At 43.3% G+C, this 23,259-nt stretch overlaps 1 protein-coding gene across 1 annotated transcript in view; it reads right to left on the bottom strand.

The window, feature by feature from the left end:
- The window catches only part of rtel1 (regulator of telomere elongation helicase 1), a 225,346-nt gene that overhangs the window by 4,656 nt on the left and 197,431 nt on the right, over nt 1-23,259 (bottom strand). Inside the window, exons 28-29 of the mRNA XM_034173464.1 lie at nt 9,188-9,398; nt 4,130-4,267 (exon numbers count right to left, since the gene is read on the bottom strand). Coding sequence (XP_034029355.1) covers nt 4,130-4,267; nt 9,188-9,398 — 349 coding nt within the window. The remainder of the gene's footprint in view (nt 1-4,129; nt 4,268-9,187; nt 9,399-23,259) is intronic.

Raw genomic sequence — 23,259 nt, 5'->3', positions numbered from 1 at the left:
CATCACTCTGAGACAAGACCTTTCTGATTTTAGAGATACTGCGTAAATGCAAAAAAGCAGTCCTACATATTTGTTTAATATGCGCTTTGAATGACATATCCTGATCAAAAATGACTCCAAGATTTCTCACAGTATTACTAGAGGTCAGGGTAATGCCATCCAGAGTAAGGATCTGGTTAGACACCATGTTTCTAAGATTTGTGGGGCCAAGTACAATAACTTCAGTTTTATCTGAGTTTAAAAGCAGGAAATTAGAGGTCATCCATGTCTTTATGTCTGTAAGACAATCCTGCAGTTTAGCTAATTGGTGTGTGTCCTCTGGCTTCATGGATAGATAAAGCTGGGTATCATCTGCGTAACAATGAAAATTTAAGCAATACCGTCTAATAATACTACCTAAGGGAAGCATGTATAAAGTGAATAAAATTGGTCCTAGCACAGAACCTTGTGGAACTCCATAATTAACTTTAGTCTGTGAAGAAGATTCCCCATTTACATGAACAAATTGTAATCTATTAGACAAATATGATTCAAACCACCGCAGTGTAGTGCCTTTAATGCCTATGGCATGCTCTAATCTCTGTAATAAAATTTTATGGTCAACAGTATCAAAAGCAGCACTGAGGTCTAACAGAACAAGCACAGAGATGAGTCCACTGTCCGAGGCCATAAGAAGATCATTTGTAACCTTCACTAATGCTGTTTCTGTACTATGATGAATTCTAAAACCTGACTGAAACTCTTCAAATAGACCATTCCTCTGCAGATGATCAGTTAGCTGTTTTACAACTATCCTTTCAAGAATTTTTGAGAGAAAAGGAAGGTTGGAGATTGGCCTATAATTAGCTAAGATAGCTGGGTCAAGTGATGGCTTTTTAAGTAATGGTTTAATTACTGCCACCTTAAAAGCCTGTGGTACATAGCCAACTAATAAAGATAGATTGATCATATTTAAGATCGAAGCATTAAATAATGGTAGGGCTTCCTTGAGCAGCCTGGTAGGAATGAGGTCTAATAAACATGTTGATGGTTTGGATGAAGTAACTAATGAAAATAACTCAGACAGAACAATCGGAGAGAAAGAGTCTAACCAAATACCGGCATCACTGAAAGCAGCCAAAGATAACGATACGTCTTTGGGATGGTTATGAGTAATTTTTTCTCTAATAGTTAAAATTTTGTTAGCAAAGAAAGTCATGAAGTCATTACTAGTTAAAGTTAAAGGAATACTCAGCTCAACAGAGCTCTGACTCTGTCAGCCTGGCTACAGTGCTGAAAAGAAACCTGGGGTTGTTCTTATTTTCTTCAATTAGTGATGAGTAGAAAGATGTCCTACTTTTATGGAGGGCTTTTTTATAGAGCAACAGACTCTTTTTCCAGGCTAAGTGAAGATTTTCTAAATTAGTGAGACGCCATTTCCTCTCCAACTTACGGGTTATCTGCTTTAAGCTACGAGTTTGTGAGTTATACCACGGAGTCAGGCACTTCTGATTTAAAGCTCTCTTTTTCAGAGGAGCTACAGCATCCAAAGTTGTCTTCAATGAGGATGTAAAACTATTGACGAGATACTCTATCTCACTTACAGAGTTTAGGTAGCTACTCTGCACTGTGTTGGTATATGGCATTAGAGAACATAAAGAAGGAATCATATCCTTAAACCTAGTTACAGCGCTTTCTGAAAGACTTCTAGTGTAATGAAACTTATTCCCCACTGCTGGGTAGTCCATCAGAGTAAATGTAAATGTTATTAAGAAATGATCAGACAGAAGGGAGTTTTCAGGGAATACTGTTAAGTCTTCTATTTCCATACCATAAGTCAGAACAAGATCTAAGATATGATTAAAGTGGTGGGTGGACTCATTTACTTTTTGAGCAAAGCCGATAGAGTCTAATAATAGATTAAATGCAGTGTTGAGGCTGTCATTCTCAGCATCTGTGTGGATGTTAAAATCGCCCACTATAATTATCTTATCTGAGCTAAGCACTAAGTCAGACAAAATGTCTGAAAATTCACAGAGAAACTCACAGTAACGACCAGGTGGACGATAGATAATAACAAATAAAACTGTTTTTTGGGACTTCCAATTTGGATGGACAAGACTAAGAGTCAAGCTTTCAAATGAATTAAAGCTCTGTCTGGGTTTTTGATTAATTAATAAGCTGGAATGGAAGATTGCTGCTAATCCTCCGCCCCGGCATAAAACCAAAACTAAGAGATAACATAACAGAAATCGGCACAGAGGTGAACAATGGGAGGACACAGAAATACAATATTAAAGAGGCATAATAACTAGGATAGAGCACACGGGGAAACCTACACGATCACAAGGGGTGGAGCCCACAGATGACAGCTGTCAAAACTTTGCGCTAGGCTGTCAGCAGTGTCGCCGCAAACCGAGTGCAGACTGACCAGGAGGAGGAAAATAAACCTTAGGATGAACGGGTCGTGAGGGGGAACAGGCAGGTGCCAAAGTTAGATTACAGACGCCAGCTGACATTAATTGCATTCCTGGGGCCAGAGCAGCCGACACTGCCTCTCACTTTAGGGTGTTGATGTTGCACAAGGGCAGACAGCCAAAGGAACACAACATTAAATATAGCCACATAGTTATTCACATCGGTGAATGATATCAGGATGAGACAATCAGAGGTCACAAAAATGGACATAGAGAGCTCTTGTAACCTCGGCAGAAATATGTGTTGGCATGAGTATCTGGTCATGAGGCAATTTTCTAGACAGCAAGGTTTTAGTTTCATTGATAACTGGCTGTCTTTTTGGAGTCGCCATGGCTTGCTGATGCCAGACGGCCTTCACCCTACTGGGGAAGGTGCTGCCATCTTATCTTTGAACATCGATAGAGCTCAACATGGAGGGTAACATTAGGACTCTACAGCAGGCCATGGCACGGGTGATCATAAAATCTGCAGGGCTTACGACGAATGTGGGCATGGAATCCATTAGCTTAGTGGGGAAATTAGCGCAAAAAATCCACTATGGTGGCAGTGCAGTTTATGTGGCTGGGAGAGAAAGTGGTCAAGTTGAGACTGTGGCTTGTTTCCGAGGATGTGTCCATAAAGAGCATAAAGGGATATGTTTTTCAAACTTGATACCTGTTACTAAATTGGATGACATTAAAATTGAGGGTGCCCCACTGCCTGTTCCTACAACATCAAATATTTTGTGTCTGATACCTACAACCCGCATGGAACTCCTTAAACCTTAACCTAAATTTAGGCATCTTATATATAGTACTCTGGACTCACCCCCAAACCTCAACAGTCCAATTGTCAACTCCACTGAGGTCCTTAGTTTGGGTCTCATTAACATAAGGTCACTGTCCTCAAAATCACTGTTGATAAATGATCTAATTATGGAACACCACTTCTGCTTGCAATGGATTCAGACACCACTACAGTTCTGGTGCTGTTAGATCTTAGCAATGTGTTTGATAAGGTGGATCACTGTGATGCAGAGACTGTGATTCATGCATTTGTTACTGCTGGACTGGACTAGTGCAATGTTCTATTTTCTGGCTTACCACAGTCCAGTTTTAGGGCTCTCCAATTGGTTCAAAATGCTGCTGCCAGGCTCTTGACAGGAAGCAGAAAGTTCAACCACATTACGCCCAATTTGTCATCTCTTCACTAGCTTCCTGTCTCTGTGAAGTTGGATTTTAAGGTTCTGCTATTCACATCTAAAATTATTCATGGACTTCACCTCCCTACTTAGCTGACTTAAATAAACCCTACACAGCAGCTCAGGCTCAGTGTTCTGAGGACGCAGGACTACTTTGTGTCCCGAGGGTGAATAAGAAGTCTGCGGGTCACAGAGCTTTCTCTTATCGTGCCCCTGTTCTGAGGAATGATCTCCCTACAGAGATAAAACAGTCAGATTCTATAGAGACTTTCAAGTCCAGACTTAAGATGAATTTATGCATTTATCTATTCAAAAATTATTGTACTTTATTGTGAGATTTCTGGATCATCTCTCACACACACACACACACACACACACACACACACACACACACACACACACACACACACACACACACACACACACACACACACACACACACACACACACACACACACACACACACACACACACACACAAACGATTACATACCAGCCTGCAGCATCAGTGTGTTCTTCTCTTCCTTAGAGAGTGAGTGATCGGGTTTATACCCACAGCCCTGCCCTGTCAGCTCCAGGCACTGCTCATCAAACCTCTTTTTGTGATGTGGCCGCACAAACTGGTAGAAGCCTGTGACACATTCATTGCATTAGAGACCAGCACACTGACAGCAGCACTTTGTACACACAGATGTTAATCAAACAGCTGATACAAGGGACGTGTTATGTAATCACTCAGGAAACGTTCCGTGTAGATGGCTGCTGCAGTTTGAACATAATAGTTTTGAGTTTGTAGCATCAACAGCAGATGCTACTATTATTGTGAACACCCCCTTTTCTACTTTTTTTTTACTAATAGCCCAGTTTCATAGCCTTAAGAGTGTGCATATCATGAATGCTTGGTCTTGTTGGATTTGTGAGAATCTATTGAATCTACTGGTACCTTGTTTCCCATGTAACAATAAGAAATATACTCAAAACCTGGATTAATCTTTTTAGTCACATAGCACTACTATTATTCTGAACACTACTTTACATTTGGGTACTTGTCGATACAGAGCACCGATACAAATACTTAACGATATCATTACAGTTTTATGATGACTTGGAAACATGTTTTATTCATCAGTTGTTCCTTACCTTTTGACTGTAACTGCTACCAATATCATTAGCTTTGTTTTTATTTCCAAAGAGTTAAATCATGTAACATCAGTTTTTGACAAAAATTGTCCTTTAACAATTAACCGTGTTTCTTAAACATGACACTGCCAGACATCTCACTTAAATGTAACCTGTGGACTTAAGCACTACAAAATATATAACACCTGTAAGAGAACTGAAGCTGTCCATCACTAACTTTACTTATGTCTGTGAGCATTAAGCCTTTTTTGAAAAATTGAGGGCCAGATTCTTTTTGATGAAAAGAAGCTTCTCTGTGTTATTTCTGTTTCTGTTTTCATCTACAATGTGTGACACTGAGCTAAACAGCCTTTCACTCTCCACACTACTTTTTTAAACTTTTAATTAAATGCGTATCAGGAACATACACAAATACATACCGTAAAGGATTTTTCCCCCCAAAGGCAGAACCTGTAAATACTGAGGAGCATGGCACTGTACGCACACACGGCGTTGCGCGGCATCTCAGCTCCACACAGAGGCAAAACTGAGAAATTTCAACATTATTTTATTTTTCTTTGTGGATCATGGAATAATTTCATCGCACGCAGACAGAATCGCCTGAAGCCTGTGGTAATTGAGATGTGAACGAGGCACAGTGACTCTTTCAACTTGTGGTACAAAGTGTGGCCCATGGAGGTGGCGCAGCGGTTTTGCTGACTGTGCTACAGACACCCAACAAATGGAATACACCTGTAGCAGACCAAGCCGGCCTCCCATCTTTCTGGACAGCCACACCAGGGGCTACAACTCAGCCACCTCATGGACAATCTCGTCTGCTGAAACCCTAATCTGACGGAGGAACTGTGGCGCAAAGTGCCGAAGTCACACAGGAACTTTTTTCAACCAGAACAAGGAATTAAAGGATTTTCACATATTGCTTTCCAAAATCAGGAGGCTTTATGTGCATAATTCTTCAAGATGTGATGAATCCCACTGAAACGAACAGCTAAGACTTCATATTTACTCCGTGTGTGAATTAATTCTGCACGAGGACTGCAGCTTTCAGCTAATCAATGGACAGCATTGATGGATGTATTTCGACTTATGAGTAAATTACATGAAAGCCTGTAAAAATCCATATATTAGCCGCATTACTGTTTAAGCTGCAGTGTTCAAAACATATGAAAAAAGTAGTGGTTTATGCTCCGGAAATTATGGAGTGCGGTAGTGTGTGAGAGGTTGACATCACGCTACTGTAAAGGTAAAGACGTTTTATGATTACAAGTACAAGTAAATGAATACAGGATTGGGCCGATATCTGATACTAGTATTGGGATTGGTGCATCCCTAATTTGGACAGTGATAATTTTGTAGACCACTTAGCTTCGGCTAAATTTAGTTCCGCCAACTTTCAGTCCACTAACATTTTTTTTTTTTTTGCTGGCAATGCGAGTAAAGTTTAACATTCAAAAACCTTTGTTAACCCTAAATTCATACATGTTCAGCCCCCACCCCCCGAGCACTCTCCCTGCCTTCACTGTGGCTTCACTGCACACACGCGTCATTTCAGGGCGTCAGCAGCAATTCACAGATTATCGCTTCATTTCTGCTTAAAACTGCTGTGCAGTCATCATCTATCTCAGTGACAGGTATCTGAAACTTTAGCACAGCAATCATTTCCACATAAATTCAGCATTATTTCATAATAAAAGATGGGGGAGCTCTCAAAGTTCTGTTGTGATGAGCTCCAGTAGCGTAAATCGACGGTGCGTGTACATTTATTTATTTTTTAAAGTGTATACACTTATTGCTGTGTTTTTATGTAAAGTCAAGACTTACGTGGGTTTTCTTTGGTGGAGAAGCTCAACGCAATGGATGAGGTGTAGATTTTACCATTCGCAGTGAACGCAACACAGGTGAGCCGTTCCTGTGTTTATAAATATAATACAGAGACAAACTGTGACTACTAATACTGCGATTTACTGTTTTGATACAACCTCAATTCCAATGAAGTTGGGACGTTGTGTAAAATGTAAATAAAAACAGAATACAATGATTTTCAAATCCTCTTCAACCTATATTCAATTGAATACACCACAAAGACAAGATATTTAATGTTCAAACTGATAAACTTTATTGTTTTTGTGCAAATATTTACTCATTTTGAAATGAATCCCTGCAACACGTTTCAAAAAAGCTGGGACAGTGGTAACAAAAGACTGGTAAAGTTGATGAATGCTCAAAGAACATCTGTTTGGAACATTTCACAGGTGAACAGGTTAACTGGAAACAGGTGAGTGTCATGATTGAGTATAAAAGGAGCATCCCCAAAAGTTTCAGCCATTCACAAGCAAAGATGGGGTGAGGATCACCACTTTGTGAACAACTGTGTAAAACAATGGTCTAACAGTTTAAGAACAATGTTTCTCAACATTCAATTGCAAGGAATTTAGGGATTCCATCATATACAGTCCATAATATAATCAGAAGATTCAGAGACTCTGGAGAACTTTCTACACGTAAGCAGCAAAGCTGAAAATCAACATTGAATGCCCGTGACCTTCGATCCCTCAGGCGGCACTGCATTAAAAACCGACATCATTGTGTAAAGGATCTTATTGCGTGGGCTCAGGAACACTTCAGAAAACCATTGTCAGTTAACACAGTTCGTCGCTACATCTACAAGCGCAAGTTAAAACTCTACCATGGAAAGTGAAAGTCATACATCAACAACATCCAGAAACACCGCCACCTTCTCTGGGCCCGAGATCATTTGAAATGGACAGACGCAAAGTGGAAAAGTGTGCTGTGGTCTGATGAGTCCACATTTCAAATTGTTTTTGGAAATCATGGACGTCGTGTCCTCTGGACAAAAGAGGAAAAAGACCATCCAGATTGTTACCAGTGCAAAGTTCAAAAGCCAGCATCTGTGATAGTATGGGGGTGTGTTAGTGCCCATGGCATGGACAACTTACATCAATGCTGAAAGGTCCATCCAGGTTTTGGAGCAACACATGCTGCCATCCAAGCAACGTCTTTTTCAGGGACGTCCCTGCTTATTTCAGCAAGACAATGCCAAGCCACATTCTGCACGTGTTACAACAGCGTGGCTTCGTAGTAAAAGAGTGCGGGTACTAGACTGGCCTGCCTGCAGTCCAGACCTGTCGCCCATTGAAAATGTGTGGCGCATTATGAAGCGCAAAACACGACAACGGAGACCCTGGACTGTTGAACAACTGAAGTCGTACATCAAGCAAGAATGGGAAAGAATTCCACCTACAAAGCTTCAACAATTAGTGTCCTCAGTTCCCAAATGCTTATTGAGTGTTGTCAGAAGGAAAGGTGATGTAACACAGTGGTAAACATACCACTGTCCCAGCTTTTTTGAAACATGTTGCAGGCATCCATTTCAAAATGAGCAAATATTTGCACAAAAACAATAAAGTTTATCAGTTTGAACATTAAATATCTTGTCTTTGTGGTGTATTCAATTGAATATAGGTTGAAGAGGATTTGAAAAGCATTGTTTTAGATAGATAGATAGACAGATAGATAGATAGATGGATAATACTTTATTGATCCCCCCTTAGATGGAAATTCAACTTTCCAGCAGCAAAAAGAGACATACAACAAACAAGCACAAAATACAAAGACACAAGCAAACATTAACACCATCAGTGTGTGTTTTACAGTCTAATGGCTGAAGGGATGAAAGATCTCTTATAGCGCTCTGTGCTGGAGCACACTGACAGGAGACAATCATTTCTTCTGCTCCTCTGAGCGGTCAGAGTCAGGTGCAGAGGGTGTCTGGTGCTACTGAGGACGGTCTGTGTCTTGGTCCTCGTGCACCTCTCCACCACATCCCCCACCCTCTCCAGTGACCGGCCCACCACTGAGCCCGTATTCTGTTTTTATTCACACAACTTCCCAACTTCATTGGAGTTGGGGTTGTAAAGACGATCATTATGTTTGGGAATTTATTTTTTATCAATTTATTGTTCATGCATTTGTTTTGTGTTTGTGAACGCAGCTCCATTACTGGTTTATAAATATATAATATAGAAATAAACTGTGATTTCTAATACTGCCATTTACTGCTTTTGATAAAGACGATGACAGTGTTTGGGGTTGCATTTTTTCTTTTTATTTATTTATTTTTCGTGCATTTGTTTTGTGTTTGTGATCTTGGATTTACCCAGCAGCCCCTGCAGCGCTTAAACCTGAAACTGGCTTATCAGAAGCCAACAGATGTGGCCACAACCGAATCAATACTAAAAGTTAACGGTAACTTTGGTAAAGTTTTTAGCAGCTTTAGCGTTATAAAAGTTAACTTTTCAGAGAGGGGATTAATGGTTATCGAAGCTAACTTTTTGGTGACCTGTGCCCACCACTGCTCTCAACACACTGCAGTAAGGTAGTGTGTACTTACCACGCAGAAGGCCGTGAGTGTTGGTATCTTCACTTAACACAACGGTCTCAGTCAACAGCACATCAAGATCATCAGTTCTCTTATAGTTTTGCAGTGCTTGCACTATTCGGTTAAAGGTGACTTGGCTCAGGGACTTCTTCATCTCTGCCAGGAACTCTTTTGCTCTGTTGGCTTTGCCTTCCTCACAAACATTGTCTGAGGTCTGATGTTGCTTCATGAGGCAGAGAGAAAAATACAGCTTAAATTACTTTTTAATAAAACTAATTTTGTGAGTGTATGAGTGTGTAAAACAAATTTAACACAGCAAATACAGAGTTATCAAGGGAAAACATAACTACTACAGTATTAATTTTATGGGTTGAAAAAACTTCCAAAAGTACATAAATGAGGGCATGTTCATTTGATTTTGCTGAAGTCATTTGGGTTTAAGATCAAAAGAAGTTGGCTTCATCAGCCTGTGACCTCCAGCAGCCACTGGATCAGTTCACAGCCAAGTGTGAAGCAGCTGGGACAAGGATCAGCACCTCTAAATCTGAGGCCATGGTTCTCAGCAGGAAACTGATGGATTGTCTACTATGGGTAGGGAATGAGGTCTTGCCCAAGTGAAGGAGTTCACGTACCTCAGGGTCTTGTTCACAAATGAGGGGACAACGGAGCGTGAGATTGGCCAGAGAATCAGTGCAGCAGGGATGGTGTTGCATTTGTCCTGCTGTACTGTTGTGAAGAAAAGGGAGTTGAGCCAAAAGGCGAAGCTCTCAATCTACTGGTCAGTCTTTGTCCCTACTCTCACTTTGGTCATGACAATTGGGACATGACTGAAAGAACTAGATTGCAGGTACAAGTGGCCAACATGGGCTTCCCCAGGAGGGTGGCTGGTGTCTTCCCTTAGAGATAGGGTGAGAAGCTCAGTCATCTGTGGGAAGCTCAGAGTAGAGCCACTGTTCTTTCGCGTTAAAAGGAGCATCTGGTAAGGATGCCACCGGGGTGCATCCCTAGGGAGGTGTTCCAGGCACGTCTAGCTGGTAGGAGACCCCGGGGAAGACCGTCCACACTGGCCTGGTAAAGCCTCAGAATCCCCCAGTCAAAGGCGGGTAATGTGGCCCAGGAAAGGGAAGTTTGAGGTCCCATACTGGAGCTGTGACCCCCGTGACCCGATCCTGGATAAGCCACTGAAGATGATTGGACTATGACAGTTTACATGGTCAGATTTTGTACAGTAGATGTGTTACAACACAGCACCTTTTGTATTAGTGCCACATGCTTTACTTTGAGTCTTGGGCTTCACCTGTGAAAACTGCAGATGTTAAAAGAGAAGAAGCAAACATGACCACCTGAGACCTTCTAAAGTTGGGTCCGTAATGATATGGACAGTGAAAAACCTCAATGGAGTTGAAACAAGGATGTGTCTGCAGTGTTGAGATTTGAGTGGATTAACAAAAAGCATCACATTAGGCATTTAAGACTTATTTTCTTTCATAGCGCCTCTGCTTTTAGACTCCAGTAATTGGACAACCAAACATAAGAATTACTATGAACACAAATAATAACTTTTGCAGCCAGTTTTCTTGAGACAAGTCAGTGGATGGATACATGAACATTCCCAAATCACTGAATGCGCCTTAGACATCATTAACAGTGCATCCGAAGTATTCACAGTGCATCACTTTTTCCACATTTTGTTATGTTACAGACTTATTCCAAAATGGAGTAAATACATCTTTTTCCATCAAAATTCTACTCGCAATACCCCATAATGACAACATGAAAAGTTTTTTTTGATCATGTCCATTCAACTGAATTTACCTCAGGTGGACTCCAATTAAGCTATAGAAACATCTCAAGTATGTTTGGTGAAAACGTCACGGTTTTGGCCGAATCTCGGGGTTTTATGCAGGTTTTTTCCCCCCCTTTCTGTTGTTCTTTTCTGCATTGATTTATTAATATTTATTTTCATCAGGATTTATTCTGTTATGTTTTTCATGTCACGTTGTTCTTTTTGTTATGATTTACTTTTGTTCTAGTTTTCTGCAGCCAGTTGTGTTTTCTTTTATGGTTCATTATTCATCACTCGTTTGTCTAGTTCCTTTAATTTGTTGTACGGTACGTCTGGATTTGTTTTCTTTGTCACTATTTTTCTTATGGTTTGTTTTAGTCCGTTTCTGTTTAATTTCCTTGTTGTATTCATGTAGTTTTCATTAGGTTATCACTTCTTTATGTTGCCTTTGTCACCAGCTTAGTTTTGCTTTAGTATTTGTCCTTCATGTTCCCTGATCAGTCCTCCAGTAGATGTCTAGTTCTTAGTTATGTTGTGTGGGCCGCTGAAGAGGAGGTACTGCTGGCCCACCACCACCAGATGGCGCCCTGCTTGGAGTGCGGGCTTCAAGCACGAGAGGGCGCCGGAGCCACTGGGAGTGACAGCTGTCACTCATCCTCAGCACCAGCTGTCACTCATTCATCTCATCACCATCACCATAAAGGCCGGACTGCAACTCCACCTCCTCGCCGAGAAATCAGCTACCATTCAGGTAATATTCTCTGCTGTACTTAACACTGACTAATAGTCTGAACTTCTTTGCAGCCGTTTTCCTGTGGGTGTTGCCTTATCTGTGGGATTGGCGTTTGGTGTGATCAGCGACGGCTTCGCTTCACACCCCAACCAGATAAGTGGTTAGACAGGAGCTGCACGAGTGTGTGATTGGAGGTGGAGGTTTTCCCTCCTAACTGTATACAGACTGTGGGATTACTGAGTGTGCGAACTCACACTCATCAGGACTGTCTCTGTTCTCTGCCAGCAGTACCGGGTCTGACTGCTGAAGACAGCGGCCACCTGGGGCGCAGGGCTTGGCGGTTCCGGTGTTCTTCAGCTCCGTTGGTGGTGGAAGCTGTGTGGGATCCGGCTCTTCTCTCGCCAGGCGTCTTCTATCATCGAGCCTGCCCACACGTCACTTTGTGAGTAATTGACATTCCACCATATTGTTATTGTCTGTACGTCGTTGTGCGATTCACAACATTAAATTGTTACTTTTGGCTTATCCATTGTCCGTTCATTAACGCCCCCTGTTGTGGGTCCGTGTCACGACACTTACACAACAAGTTATTTGTTATTCTGTCCTCAGTTTTTATTTTACTCTTGTTCATAGTAATATATTATTCAGTCGGTTGTTCTGTTCATAGTTCTCTGTTTCACCCCACGTCCTGCACCTGCCTTCATGTCTTCGTCCCTCACTTATACCTGATTATGTTCTCTCTGCACCTGCCATGTGTTCCTGTCTCTCACTTTAACTTTGTCTGCTTTGTGTTTCCTTTCACTCATGCTCTGTGCACCTGTTCACACATCTTTGTCTTTTCTCCTCTCCACCTTGTGTTCTCCTCCCCTCCTCCCTCACTGTCTTGCACAACATAGTATCTTTGTTTATTAGCCACGCCCCCTTTCTAGATCCTTCTCCTCACTTGCACCTCGTTAACACTACCTGTCCCTCGTTAGTCCTCCTTCATATGAACCCTCACAGTCTCACAGTCCCTCCCTGCACACTCTCCAGCCTTCTTGTTTTCAGTCCTGATTAGTCTTGCTGTGTACAAGTACCTTGCTCTGTGTTTTTCAACCACGCCTTTTTGCCTCAGCCTTTATGCCTCAGCCTTTATGCCAGTGTTTGCTCGTGCCTCAGACACCTGCCTGGAGATGACTATGCTTGTGCCTCACCCTGCTTGTACCTCTGCTCCGCTATCTGATAACCTGTGTACCGAACCTCTGCCCAAAATAAACTTGACAATGTCTTATACCTCAAATCCTGGTTTGGGAGTTTGTATCATGGGACCACCTGCTCCTGGTGTCGGGCAGCCGCCCGCTCTGACTAAACAGGATGCACCTGAGCTCAATTTTGAGCTTCATGGCAAAGGCTGTGAATACATATATACTTTCTTCGTTTTTAAAATTTTACATAAATCTGCAAAATAAATAAATAAATAAAATAAAATAAAATAAATCTTTTCACATTGCCATTATGGGGTATTGTGTTTAGAAGTTTGAGGAAAAAATTAATTTCATCCATTTTGGAATAAGGTTGTAACAAAAAAAAAAGGGGGAAAAAGTGAAGCGTGGTGAATACTCTCCAGATACACTGTAAATCATTAAGAAATACAAGCAGTATGGTGCTGTGTGGTAAGTCTGTCTGAATTAGCCAGTTCTCAAAATCTGAGTGACCCTGCAAGAAGGAGCCTACTGAGGGAAGCCACCAAGAAAACTCTGAGTGAGTCATATAATTTTATCACTATGACTGTAGAAACTGTGCAGACATTTTAGAATAATAGAATAGAAACTTCAGTGCCATTGCATATATATATATATATATATATATATATATATATATATATATATATATATATATATATATATATATATATATATATTAGGGGTGTAACAATACACAAAAAATTACAGTTCGATACGTACCTTGGTTTTGAGGTCACGGTTCGGTTCATTTTTAGTACAGTATGGGAACAAAATGCAAAACCTAAATTTGCTTGTTGTTTAAACCAACAATTTATTGTAACATTATGCAAACAGGAAAATGAAATGATTGCAAAGTGCTGCCTGGTAGCACTGCCTGACTATCTAGAGGAAGTAAAAGTTGTAACAAGGTTTCTGTAGGTGAACATGCGGAAGGATCATTAAATATACTGTTCTCAAATAAACAACAAATATCTGAACTGATGCTGTCAATTGATTTCCTGAAAGCTGCGCTTCCTCATGCGGTGTGAATTCACACACACACACACACACACACACACACACACACACACACACACACACACACACACACACACGCACAGACACACACACACACACACACACACACACACACACACACACACACACACACACACACACACACACACACACACACACACACACACACACACACACACACACAGTGTAAATATAAAGTCTTACCTGTGCGTTTTAGTGAAGTAAAGTTGCTCTGCGGCACTTTGTGCCGTCAGATCAGTTAGCGGAGGAGAGCCTTCCCTCTCCTTCCCCACCGGTTCTCTGTCTTGGCGCAACAAGTGGAAAAAGTCACAGCGCCTCAATAACATCTGATTTACCACTGACTCCATCCGATCCTGGCTACACACGTGATGAAATTTCAAGAAAAAGTTATAAAATTACTCAGTTCTCCATGTGGAGCAGGGACACCATGTGCGCGCGCTGGACGACGTGCGTGTCAATATTTACGTGTAACACTTCAGGGAAACAGGCATTTATGGTACGTATTTAATTAAAAGTTAAAAAAAAAATCTTTCTGTCTAATATCTTTCTGTGTAAATATCTCGTGTTACAACATGGAGACCCGCAGCTTATAGACAAGTGCGGCTTATTTATATACATACATACACTCAACAAAAATATAAACGCAACACTTTTGGTTTTGCTCCCATTTTGTATGAGATGAACTCAAAGATCTAAAACTTATTCCACATACACAATATCACCATTTCCCTCAAATATTGTTCACAAACCAGTCTAAATCTGTGATAGTGAGCACTTCTCCTTTGCTGAGATAATCCATCCCACCTCACAGGTGTGCCATATCAAGATGCTGATTAGACACCATGATTAGTGCACAGGTGTGCCTTAGACTGCCAACAATAAAAGGCCACTCTGAAAGGTGCAGTTTTGTTTTATTGGGGGGGGGGGATACCAGTCAGTAGCTGGTGTGCCCACCATTTGCCTCATGCAGTGCAACACATCTCCTTCGCATAGAGTTGAAGAGAACACCTCTCCAACGTGCCAAACGCCAGCGAATGTGAGCATTAGCCCACTCAAGTCGGTTACGATGACGAACTGGAGTCAGGTTGAGACCCGAATGAGGACGACGAGCATGCAGATGAGCTTCCCTGAGACGGTTTCTGACAGTTTGTGCAGAAATTCTTTGGTTATGCAAACCGATTGTTTCAGCAGCTGTCCGAGTGGCTGGTCTCAGACGATCTTGGAGGTGAACATGCTGGATGTGGAGGTCCTGGGCTGGTGTGGTTACACGTGGTCTGCGGTTGTGAGGCTGGTTGGATGTACTGCCAAATTCTCTGAAACGCCTTTAGAGACAGCTTATGGTAGAGAAATGAACATTCAATACACGAGCAACAGCTCTGGTTGACATTCCTGCTGTCAGCATGCCAATTGCACGCTCCCTCAAATCTTGCGACATCTGTGGCATTGTGCTGTGTGATAAAACTGCACCTTTCAGAGTGGCCTTTTATTGTGGGCAGTCTAAGGCACACCTGTGCACTAATCATAGTGTCTAATCAGCATCTTGATATGGCACACCTGTGAGGTGGGATGGATTATCTCAGCAAAGGAGAAGTGCTCACTGTCACAGATTTAGACTGGTTTGTGAACAATATTTGAGGGAAATGGTGATATTGTGTATGTGGAAAATGTTTTAGATCTTTGAGTTCATCTCATACAAAATGGGAGCAAAACCAAAAGTGTTGCGTTTATATTTTTGTTGAGTATATATACTTTCTTTTTTTCTTTTTAAATTTGGTGGGTACCAAAATGGTAACCTACCATCACAGAGTTGATGTTCATGTTGTCGTGCAAGGGTTGGGGAGTGGGAGGGAGGAAGCCGCTCGGGGTTGTGAGACGGAACAAGAGAGTTGAACATGAGTTGCGGCTGTAACAGCAGCTCTTCCTTTTTGTTGGTGTTAAATAAAAGTCCTGAAAGAGAACCAAGGTCCAAGGTTGACTTCTCTGCAGCTGGGGCTTTACATTGGTGTCAGAAGCTCGGAATTCGCCCACTGCATGAGCCGCTGCTCTAAACAGAGTGAGAAGACGTCCTCCGGCTCAGGTGCCCAACTGCAGGTAAAGAAAGACGTCGACAAGTGCGCAATAGACATTCCAGAAGGTGTCATGATTGCCTCAGAGCACTGGAATTTGCGGCAGCTGGACGGCACTGTTCCCCACCATCGGGATGCCATGCAGCCCACTCTTGAATCCAGCTCAAGGTCGGATGTAAACAAAGATGCCGGCACCCAGCAGCTCACCGTCGCCAGCTCTGCAACTCTGCTGTTCTCCAGCAGAGGGAGCTGAGAAGGATGCCGAGCACAGTTCGAACTGTTAGCAGCCACGGCAGGCTGGTACAACATTAAAGCTGTGCAACTGGCACTTTCACTGACAGAGGAAGCTGCAGACTGCCTGCTGCTTCTGAGCCCAGAGGAGAGAGGGGACTACTCTATGTTGGTTGGAGCTCTGCAGAGATGCTTCGGGCTTTTTAGACTCCCTGTGGTGTGAGTTTAAACACCATGTCAGGTGGCCAGATGAGCCCCTGCAATCCCTGGCACATGAGATTGAGAGCCTGTGCAGACGTGCATACGGTGGCATGCCAAGCACATTCCTGAATGAACTAGTCTGTAACCAGTTCATCCATGCACTGAAACCTGTGGAGCTGTGCATACAAGTACAGCTTGCCCACCCTGTGACACTGGGTGAGGTGCTTGAATTGGCCCTGTTGAGGGTGAGATCGCCACCTGTGCCATAAAGCCGTCGACATCTACACCAGTGACGGCTACTGCTGTGAAGGAGCTGCCAGTGGGACCTAGAGGGAGTGGCGTGCAGCACAACCTACCTGCTGTCTACTGGGGTTGTGGCCAGCCAGGACACATGCTTCATCGCTGCCCAGAAGCTAAAGGTCAGCAGGGAAATGGGAAAGGGTCCGTGTAGCCCGGATGACACAGACCCCGTCAATCGTTCGCTGGAGACTGTGGGCTGGACAGAGGTGGGTGACCGCTGCCATGTTCCTGTGCTGGTTGGAAAAGTTTCCTGCCCAGCCCTCGTGGATACGGGATCTATTGCCACATTGATGAGACCTGACGTTGTTCTAGAAGGGACCGTTTTAGAGCCGACTTCAGGCTGCGGACAGTGACTGGCAGAGGAACTTTTATTTTCACAGTAGGGGGTTTGACAGTGACTTTTCCAGCATGGATGGCTGAAGTGAAAGACCCCTGTGTCTTGGGCCTGGACTTTCTCAGAAGCACAGGGCATGTAGTGGACCTTGGGGCAGGTGTGCTCATTCTGCCTGGGGGGCAGACTATCCAACTGCTCACAAACTGCAATCAGGTCTACCCAGTGGCGCCCATCTTATGCACTGCTACTCATTCAGAGATAGTCAAGCTCAAGGTGGAGGTTCTGCGTGGACTATAGGCCCCTCAATAAGGTGACAAAAAGACTGTTACCCCCTTCCCTGAGTCGATGAGACCCTGGATTTGGTGTCCAGCTCCTCATGGTTCTCATCTCTCGACCTGTGCAGCAGGTATTGGCAAGTGCCCATCACCCGGGAATCCAGACCAAAGACAGCATTCAGTACCACCAGGGGACATTGGCAGTTTCAAGGTTCTCAGCTTTGGACTGTGTAATCCACCTGAGACCTTTGAGAGGCTTATGGACAATGTTCTGGCCAAGGTTCCTCGACATGAGTGTTTGGTGTACTTGGACGATGTCCTCATCCATAGGAGGTCCTTCAAGGCTGCGCTGGGTTCCTTGAGGCTGGTGTTGGGGAGGATTGCTGCTGCTGGATTGAAGTTGCATCCACAGAAGTGGCACTTTATGCAGTGGGAGTTGGAGTTTCTTGGCCACAAAGTGAACAGTGAAGGCATCAGCATGCTCAAAGGAGAAAATCCAGGCTATCAGGGACTGACCATTCCCAGATAAGCAGAAGCAGCTCAAGAGTTTTCTGGAACTGGCCTCTTACTATCGGAAGTTTGTGAAGGGTTTTTCCCTGCATCGGAGCCCCCCTTTTCCGTCTCCTCCAGAGCAACCAGTCTTTCACGTGGACACCAGACTGTCAGGAGGCATTTCCAACTCTAAAGCAGGCTCTCCTAAATGTGCCTGTTCTCACCACACCAGACCTCACTTTGCCGTTCTTGCTGGATACAGATGCCAACAACGTTGGAATGGGAGCAGTGTTGGCACAGGTGGGTCCTGAAGGGGAGCGGGTGGTGGCATATTTCAGCTGTGTTTTCAACAAAAGTGAGAGATGCTACTGCGTGACCAGACGCAAACGTCTGGCTGTTGTTTTGGCTGCCCGGCACTTCAAGTATTATTTGTGCGGCATGCCCTTCATAATATCACAATCAGGACAGATCATGCAGCCCTTCAGTGGCTTGTATCTTTCAGGAAACCAGAAGGCCAGGTTGAAAGATGGCTGGAGGAGCTGCACTCTTTTCACTTCAGTGTTGTGCATCAGGCAGGAGACCAGCATACCAATGCTGATGCCCTGTCACGGGATCCATGTGCAGTGAATGGCTGTGCCTACTGTGACCGCAAAGATGCCAGAGAAATGGAATTCAGAGGGGAGGGGTTGACTGTTGAACAAATATGCTGCTCCCTGGAGGTTGTGGGCACTGCAGATTGGGCCTCTCAGCAGGAAGATGATAAAGAGCTGAAACCTGTACGGCAGTGGGTTTGGAGCGGGGAGAAACCTTCCTGGTAGGGAGTGATTGGCCTGTCAGGGACTGTAAAGGGCCTGTGAAGTAAGTTCAGCACTTTGCGCATGCTGGACGGTGTGCTCCAGCAGGCATGGAAGGAGCCTGCCACCGGGGAGCGATGGCAGGTGGTGGTCCCTAAAACCCTCAGACAGAATGTGTTGGAGCCGTGCCATGGGGGCACAGGCTCAGATAATTTTGGGAGCACTAAGACCCTCCATTGGCCATGCCAGGGGTTTTGGTGGAGTCAGCATTGCCGTGATGTTGAGGATTTCTGTCGGCGCTGTGACGATTGTGCAGCCTATAAAGGACCCCTTGACCAGTCCCGAGCCCCTCACCAACAATAAGCAGTGAGAAAACCCATGGAGAGGGTAGCGGTGGACATTATGGGCCCCTTCCAGTGTCAGACAGTGGAAATAAGTACGTGCTGTGTGCGATGGACTACTTTACAAAATGGCCAGAAGCTTATGCTTTGCCAGATCAAGAAGCAGAAACGGTGGCAGATGCCCTGTTGGAGGGCATGTTCAGCTGGTTCGGAACACCTGACATCATCCACAGTGACCAGGGCCGGAACTTCGAGTTGAAGGTTTTCACAGCTCTGTGTGACCGGTTGAATATGCAGAAAACACGTACCACACCATTACATCCACAGACTGATGGCTTAGTAGAGCATTTTAACTGTACAATGCAGCAGCAGCTAGCCATCCTTACTGCCACTCACCAGCGCGACTGGGACAGACACATTCCCCTGGTCTTAATGGACTAACGCTCTGCTGTCCAGAGCTCCACAAACTGCACCCCTGCCATGCTGATGCTAGCTAGGATCTGAGCTTGGGACTCCGGCGAGGGTGGTCGCATCTCCTCCTCTCTCCCCCTTATCTCTGCTCCAACTGTCAAAGTCCCTACTTCACCAGACTGTGAATTCTTCAAACTATATTGGAATAACCATGGAATTGATCAGCTGGTCTCTGAATGCTATTGACACCATTTTTTCTACAAGAAGATCAGTGCCAGGGGACCCTACATGCTCAGATGGAAACGACCCTGCGGGCTATGTTCTTGACTCCTGGGAGACATGGCGAGTGACATACTTTGCGCCATTCTGTGTGGAGGACGTCGAGGATTTATTTATATTTGATTTCCTAGTAGGAGGGCTGGTACTTATTGGCTTATGTGCTGCCCTGACCTACCGGAAAATTGGCAAGACGGCTGCCACAAGAACCATGACCACTCACCTGTCCGTCATGATTAATGAGTTGGGCAAGGCGATGCATTCTCAGACTGCATTAACCCTTGAACTCAGACGCAAATTGAATAACATCTCAGAGCAAATGGGCACTTTGCAGAGGAAGATTTCAGAGACCAAGGAATATTCATAATTTGGGATCTGGTTTGTTCATGTGAAACTGTATAAGTGTTTTTCACTGCTCAACCACAAACATGGCAGGCTTATCAGCCTCTGAAGGACAAAGGCTAAATAAATGCATGAATTAGTTTTTCAGTATCACTCTGAGACAAGACCTTTCTAATTTTAGAGATATTGCGCAAATGCAAAATCCTACATATTTGTTTAATATGCGCATTGAAGGACATATCCTGATCAAAAATGACTCCAAGATTTCTCACAGTATTACTAGAGGTCAGGGTAATGCCATCCAGAGTAAGGATCTGGTTAGACACCATGTTTCTAAGATTTGTGGGGCCAAGTACAATCACTTCAGTTTTATCTGAGTTTAAAAGCAGGAAATTAGAGGTCATCCATGTCTTTATGTCTGTAAGACAATCCTGCAGTTTAGCTAATTGGTGTGTGTCCTCTGGCTTCATGGATAGATAAAACTGGGTATCATCTGCGTAACAATGAAAATTTAAGCAATGCTGTCTAATAATAGTGCCTAAGGGAAGCATGTATAAAGTGAATAAAATTGGCCCTAGCACAGAACCTTGTGGAACTTGTAGAAGAATTTTTAGGTCCATATTTGAACTGTGATGAACTATCAAGTGTCCTGATCCGAACTGTATGTCCTCTGGTTGAACTAGCAGGTGTTCAACCCCAAAAAAAGGGCTCTATTAGTCATTCAGTCTGTCAGGGGCTTTCCAAGGCCTTTTAGGTGCTTTCCCACAGGCCACGTGCAGGGGCCTCAGGCCAGCTGCACGTGTGGCTGAGGCCACGTGCGGGGGGGGCCTCAGGCCAGCTGCACCTGTGGCTGAAGGTCTTTTAAAAAAATCAGTTGTAAATCCTTCATGTTTTAATGGGAGCGTTTGTCACATTGAAATAATGGCCTAACACCTGCTTAGGGTTCACTAGAGGACGCTTCCAATAGAAAACCATGTCTTGGGAATGAAATAAATAAAAAAGTTGAAGGAGGAGCAATGCCCGCGGGTCTCCAATAAATAGACGAGCGCGGTTGTCATATTCAGTCTCTCTAGAGGACTCAGTTTGTCTAAGCTCTGTGTCGAAGGCTTAAATAAACTTAAAAACTCTGTGCATTTTATCTTGCTTAAGGCTGAATTATTCTAAAATGTTGTGTCCTTTTCTAGCATATCACTTGCAATTAGTTTGTGTTATCTAAAAGACGACATCCTGAGAAGACTAAAGACGAGCCGCGACAGAACTTGGCGAGCCAGCCAGGAGGGTCCAGGGGCATTCCGGCAGCCTGGGGCAGTCCAGCTCATCCCTCCAGACCGTAAATAACAGTGATCACGACTAAAAGGTAAGCAGAAACCTTTTATAACTTCTGCACGATCTGGAGGAGTGAGTCGGGATTTCCGCCCAAGTTGACAGGTGATATTTTTAATTGCCTCTTACCCAAAAGAACCTGGACTAAGAAAATTGATAAGAGACTAAAAAAAAAAGATAAGATTGAAAATTATCAGGCCTTGTAGATAAAATGCTCAGAAGGTGTGTGTGTTCCCGGGAAAAAGAATGTCTGTGTGAGTGAAAGGTCAGGAATGTTCATGAACTCTGGTGCGGAAAAAGAGTGCGTGGAGAACTAACCTGGATGTTTTTTGGGGAATGCTTGGAGAATAATTGGTGTTGAAATTCGTTACTAACGTGCCGGCTGATAGCATGCGCTGTAGGGGTTAATTTAGGGGAGTATACTGACAAATAGATACAAGGTAATACAAGGTTATTTAAAGAGTTTAACAGAGACTGAAGTGAAATAAGTGAGAAAAAGAGTTTAACAGAGAATACGTGCAGAGGAAGCACAAGATAAGCGCCTGAGGGGGCGCAGTAGAAATACCGTACGTGATAAAGAGATTTAAAGAGAAAGTGCAAAGTAGCACAGCTGACAGTAAGTAAAAGAGCTCAATAAAGGACGTCATTTTTTAAGAAAAGAGAAAAACTATAAAAAAAAATAAAATGAATGAAGAGTTAGTGCAGAATACATGAGTATTAATGAAGCAGAAAATAGTGCAGTAAGGCACCAGATACACGCTTGTGGGGCGTGGGAGAAGAATAAGTAATTAAGTACACAGTAATATGAGTTTTTTATAAGAAAAGAAAAAGAGAGTATTTTCAGTGCAAAGGCACATTAAGCTCACGAGGAGCTCAGTAAGTGAAAAAAAAAAAAAAAGGTAGAAGAAAGTGCAGAAAAGCACAGGATACGCACGCGAGGCGCGGTAAGGCGTAGAAATAAATGAAATATTGTATGCTCAGAAAGGAGCTTGTGAAAATAATATAGTAAGCACAGGATACGCACGCGAGGCGCGGTAAGGCGTAGAAGTAAATGAAATATTGTATGCTCAGAAAGGAGCTGGTGAAAAATAATATATTAAGCACAGGATATGCACGCGAGGCGCGGTAAGGCGTAGAAGTAAATGAAATATTGTACGCTCAAAGAGGGCTTGTAAAAAAGTAATATATGAAGTTGCTGACAGCGCCGGAGAAGCTGTCTAACGTGAAGAAGAGATACATGCTTAAACAGAACACATTGGTGTTAAGTGAATAAAAAGGTTGTTTAAAGCCGCGGAGTGAAAAGTGGCAGAAGTCTAGATAGAGATATATAGAAAGTTGTTTTTAATAATTTTTGTGTATAAAGCTGTTGAAAATTGTGTGTGGGAGAATGGAGAGTAAGCGGGGAGGTGCAAGCAAAGCTGTGAGAACTTGCAGGCTGGCTGACATACAAGATTAATGTGAAAGAGTACGAGGGGGAGGTATTTAGACCCAACAGGAGGACTTGGGAGGTGCATGACAGGCAGAGAGGAAAGTGTGAAACAGAGACAGTGAAGAAAAAGACAGGAGAAGAGTGCTATGTAAATACAGAGAAGGTAGATATTATTTCAAAGAGAGAAAACTAATAAACAAACATAGCAGAAAAAGACGAGAAGCAGAAAGTTAAAAAATTAGAAGGAAAATAGAAAGTCGGGAGCAAAGACATTAGGAAGTGTTAGGGTTGTAAGAGGATTAAATAAATAAAGTTGGTTATAAATCAAAAGAGTTAAAGCTTAGATTATAGTGAAAAAGCTGACAGACTGATCAATGCTTGGGACAGTCATTGATGGGAGACTTAAGTGATGATGAAATAATACTCCCAGAACATTACTTGACTGACGGAGACATCGAAACCCAGGGAATCAGGACACATTTTTGGCTG

Source organism: Thalassophryne amazonica, chromosome 6 (assembly GCF_902500255.1).
Source record: "Thalassophryne amazonica chromosome 6, fThaAma1.1, whole genome shotgun sequence".
NCBI lineage: Eukaryota > Metazoa > Chordata > Actinopteri > Batrachoidiformes > Batrachoididae > Thalassophryne > Thalassophryne amazonica.
This window is presented reverse-complemented; position numbering and strand designations above follow the sequence as displayed.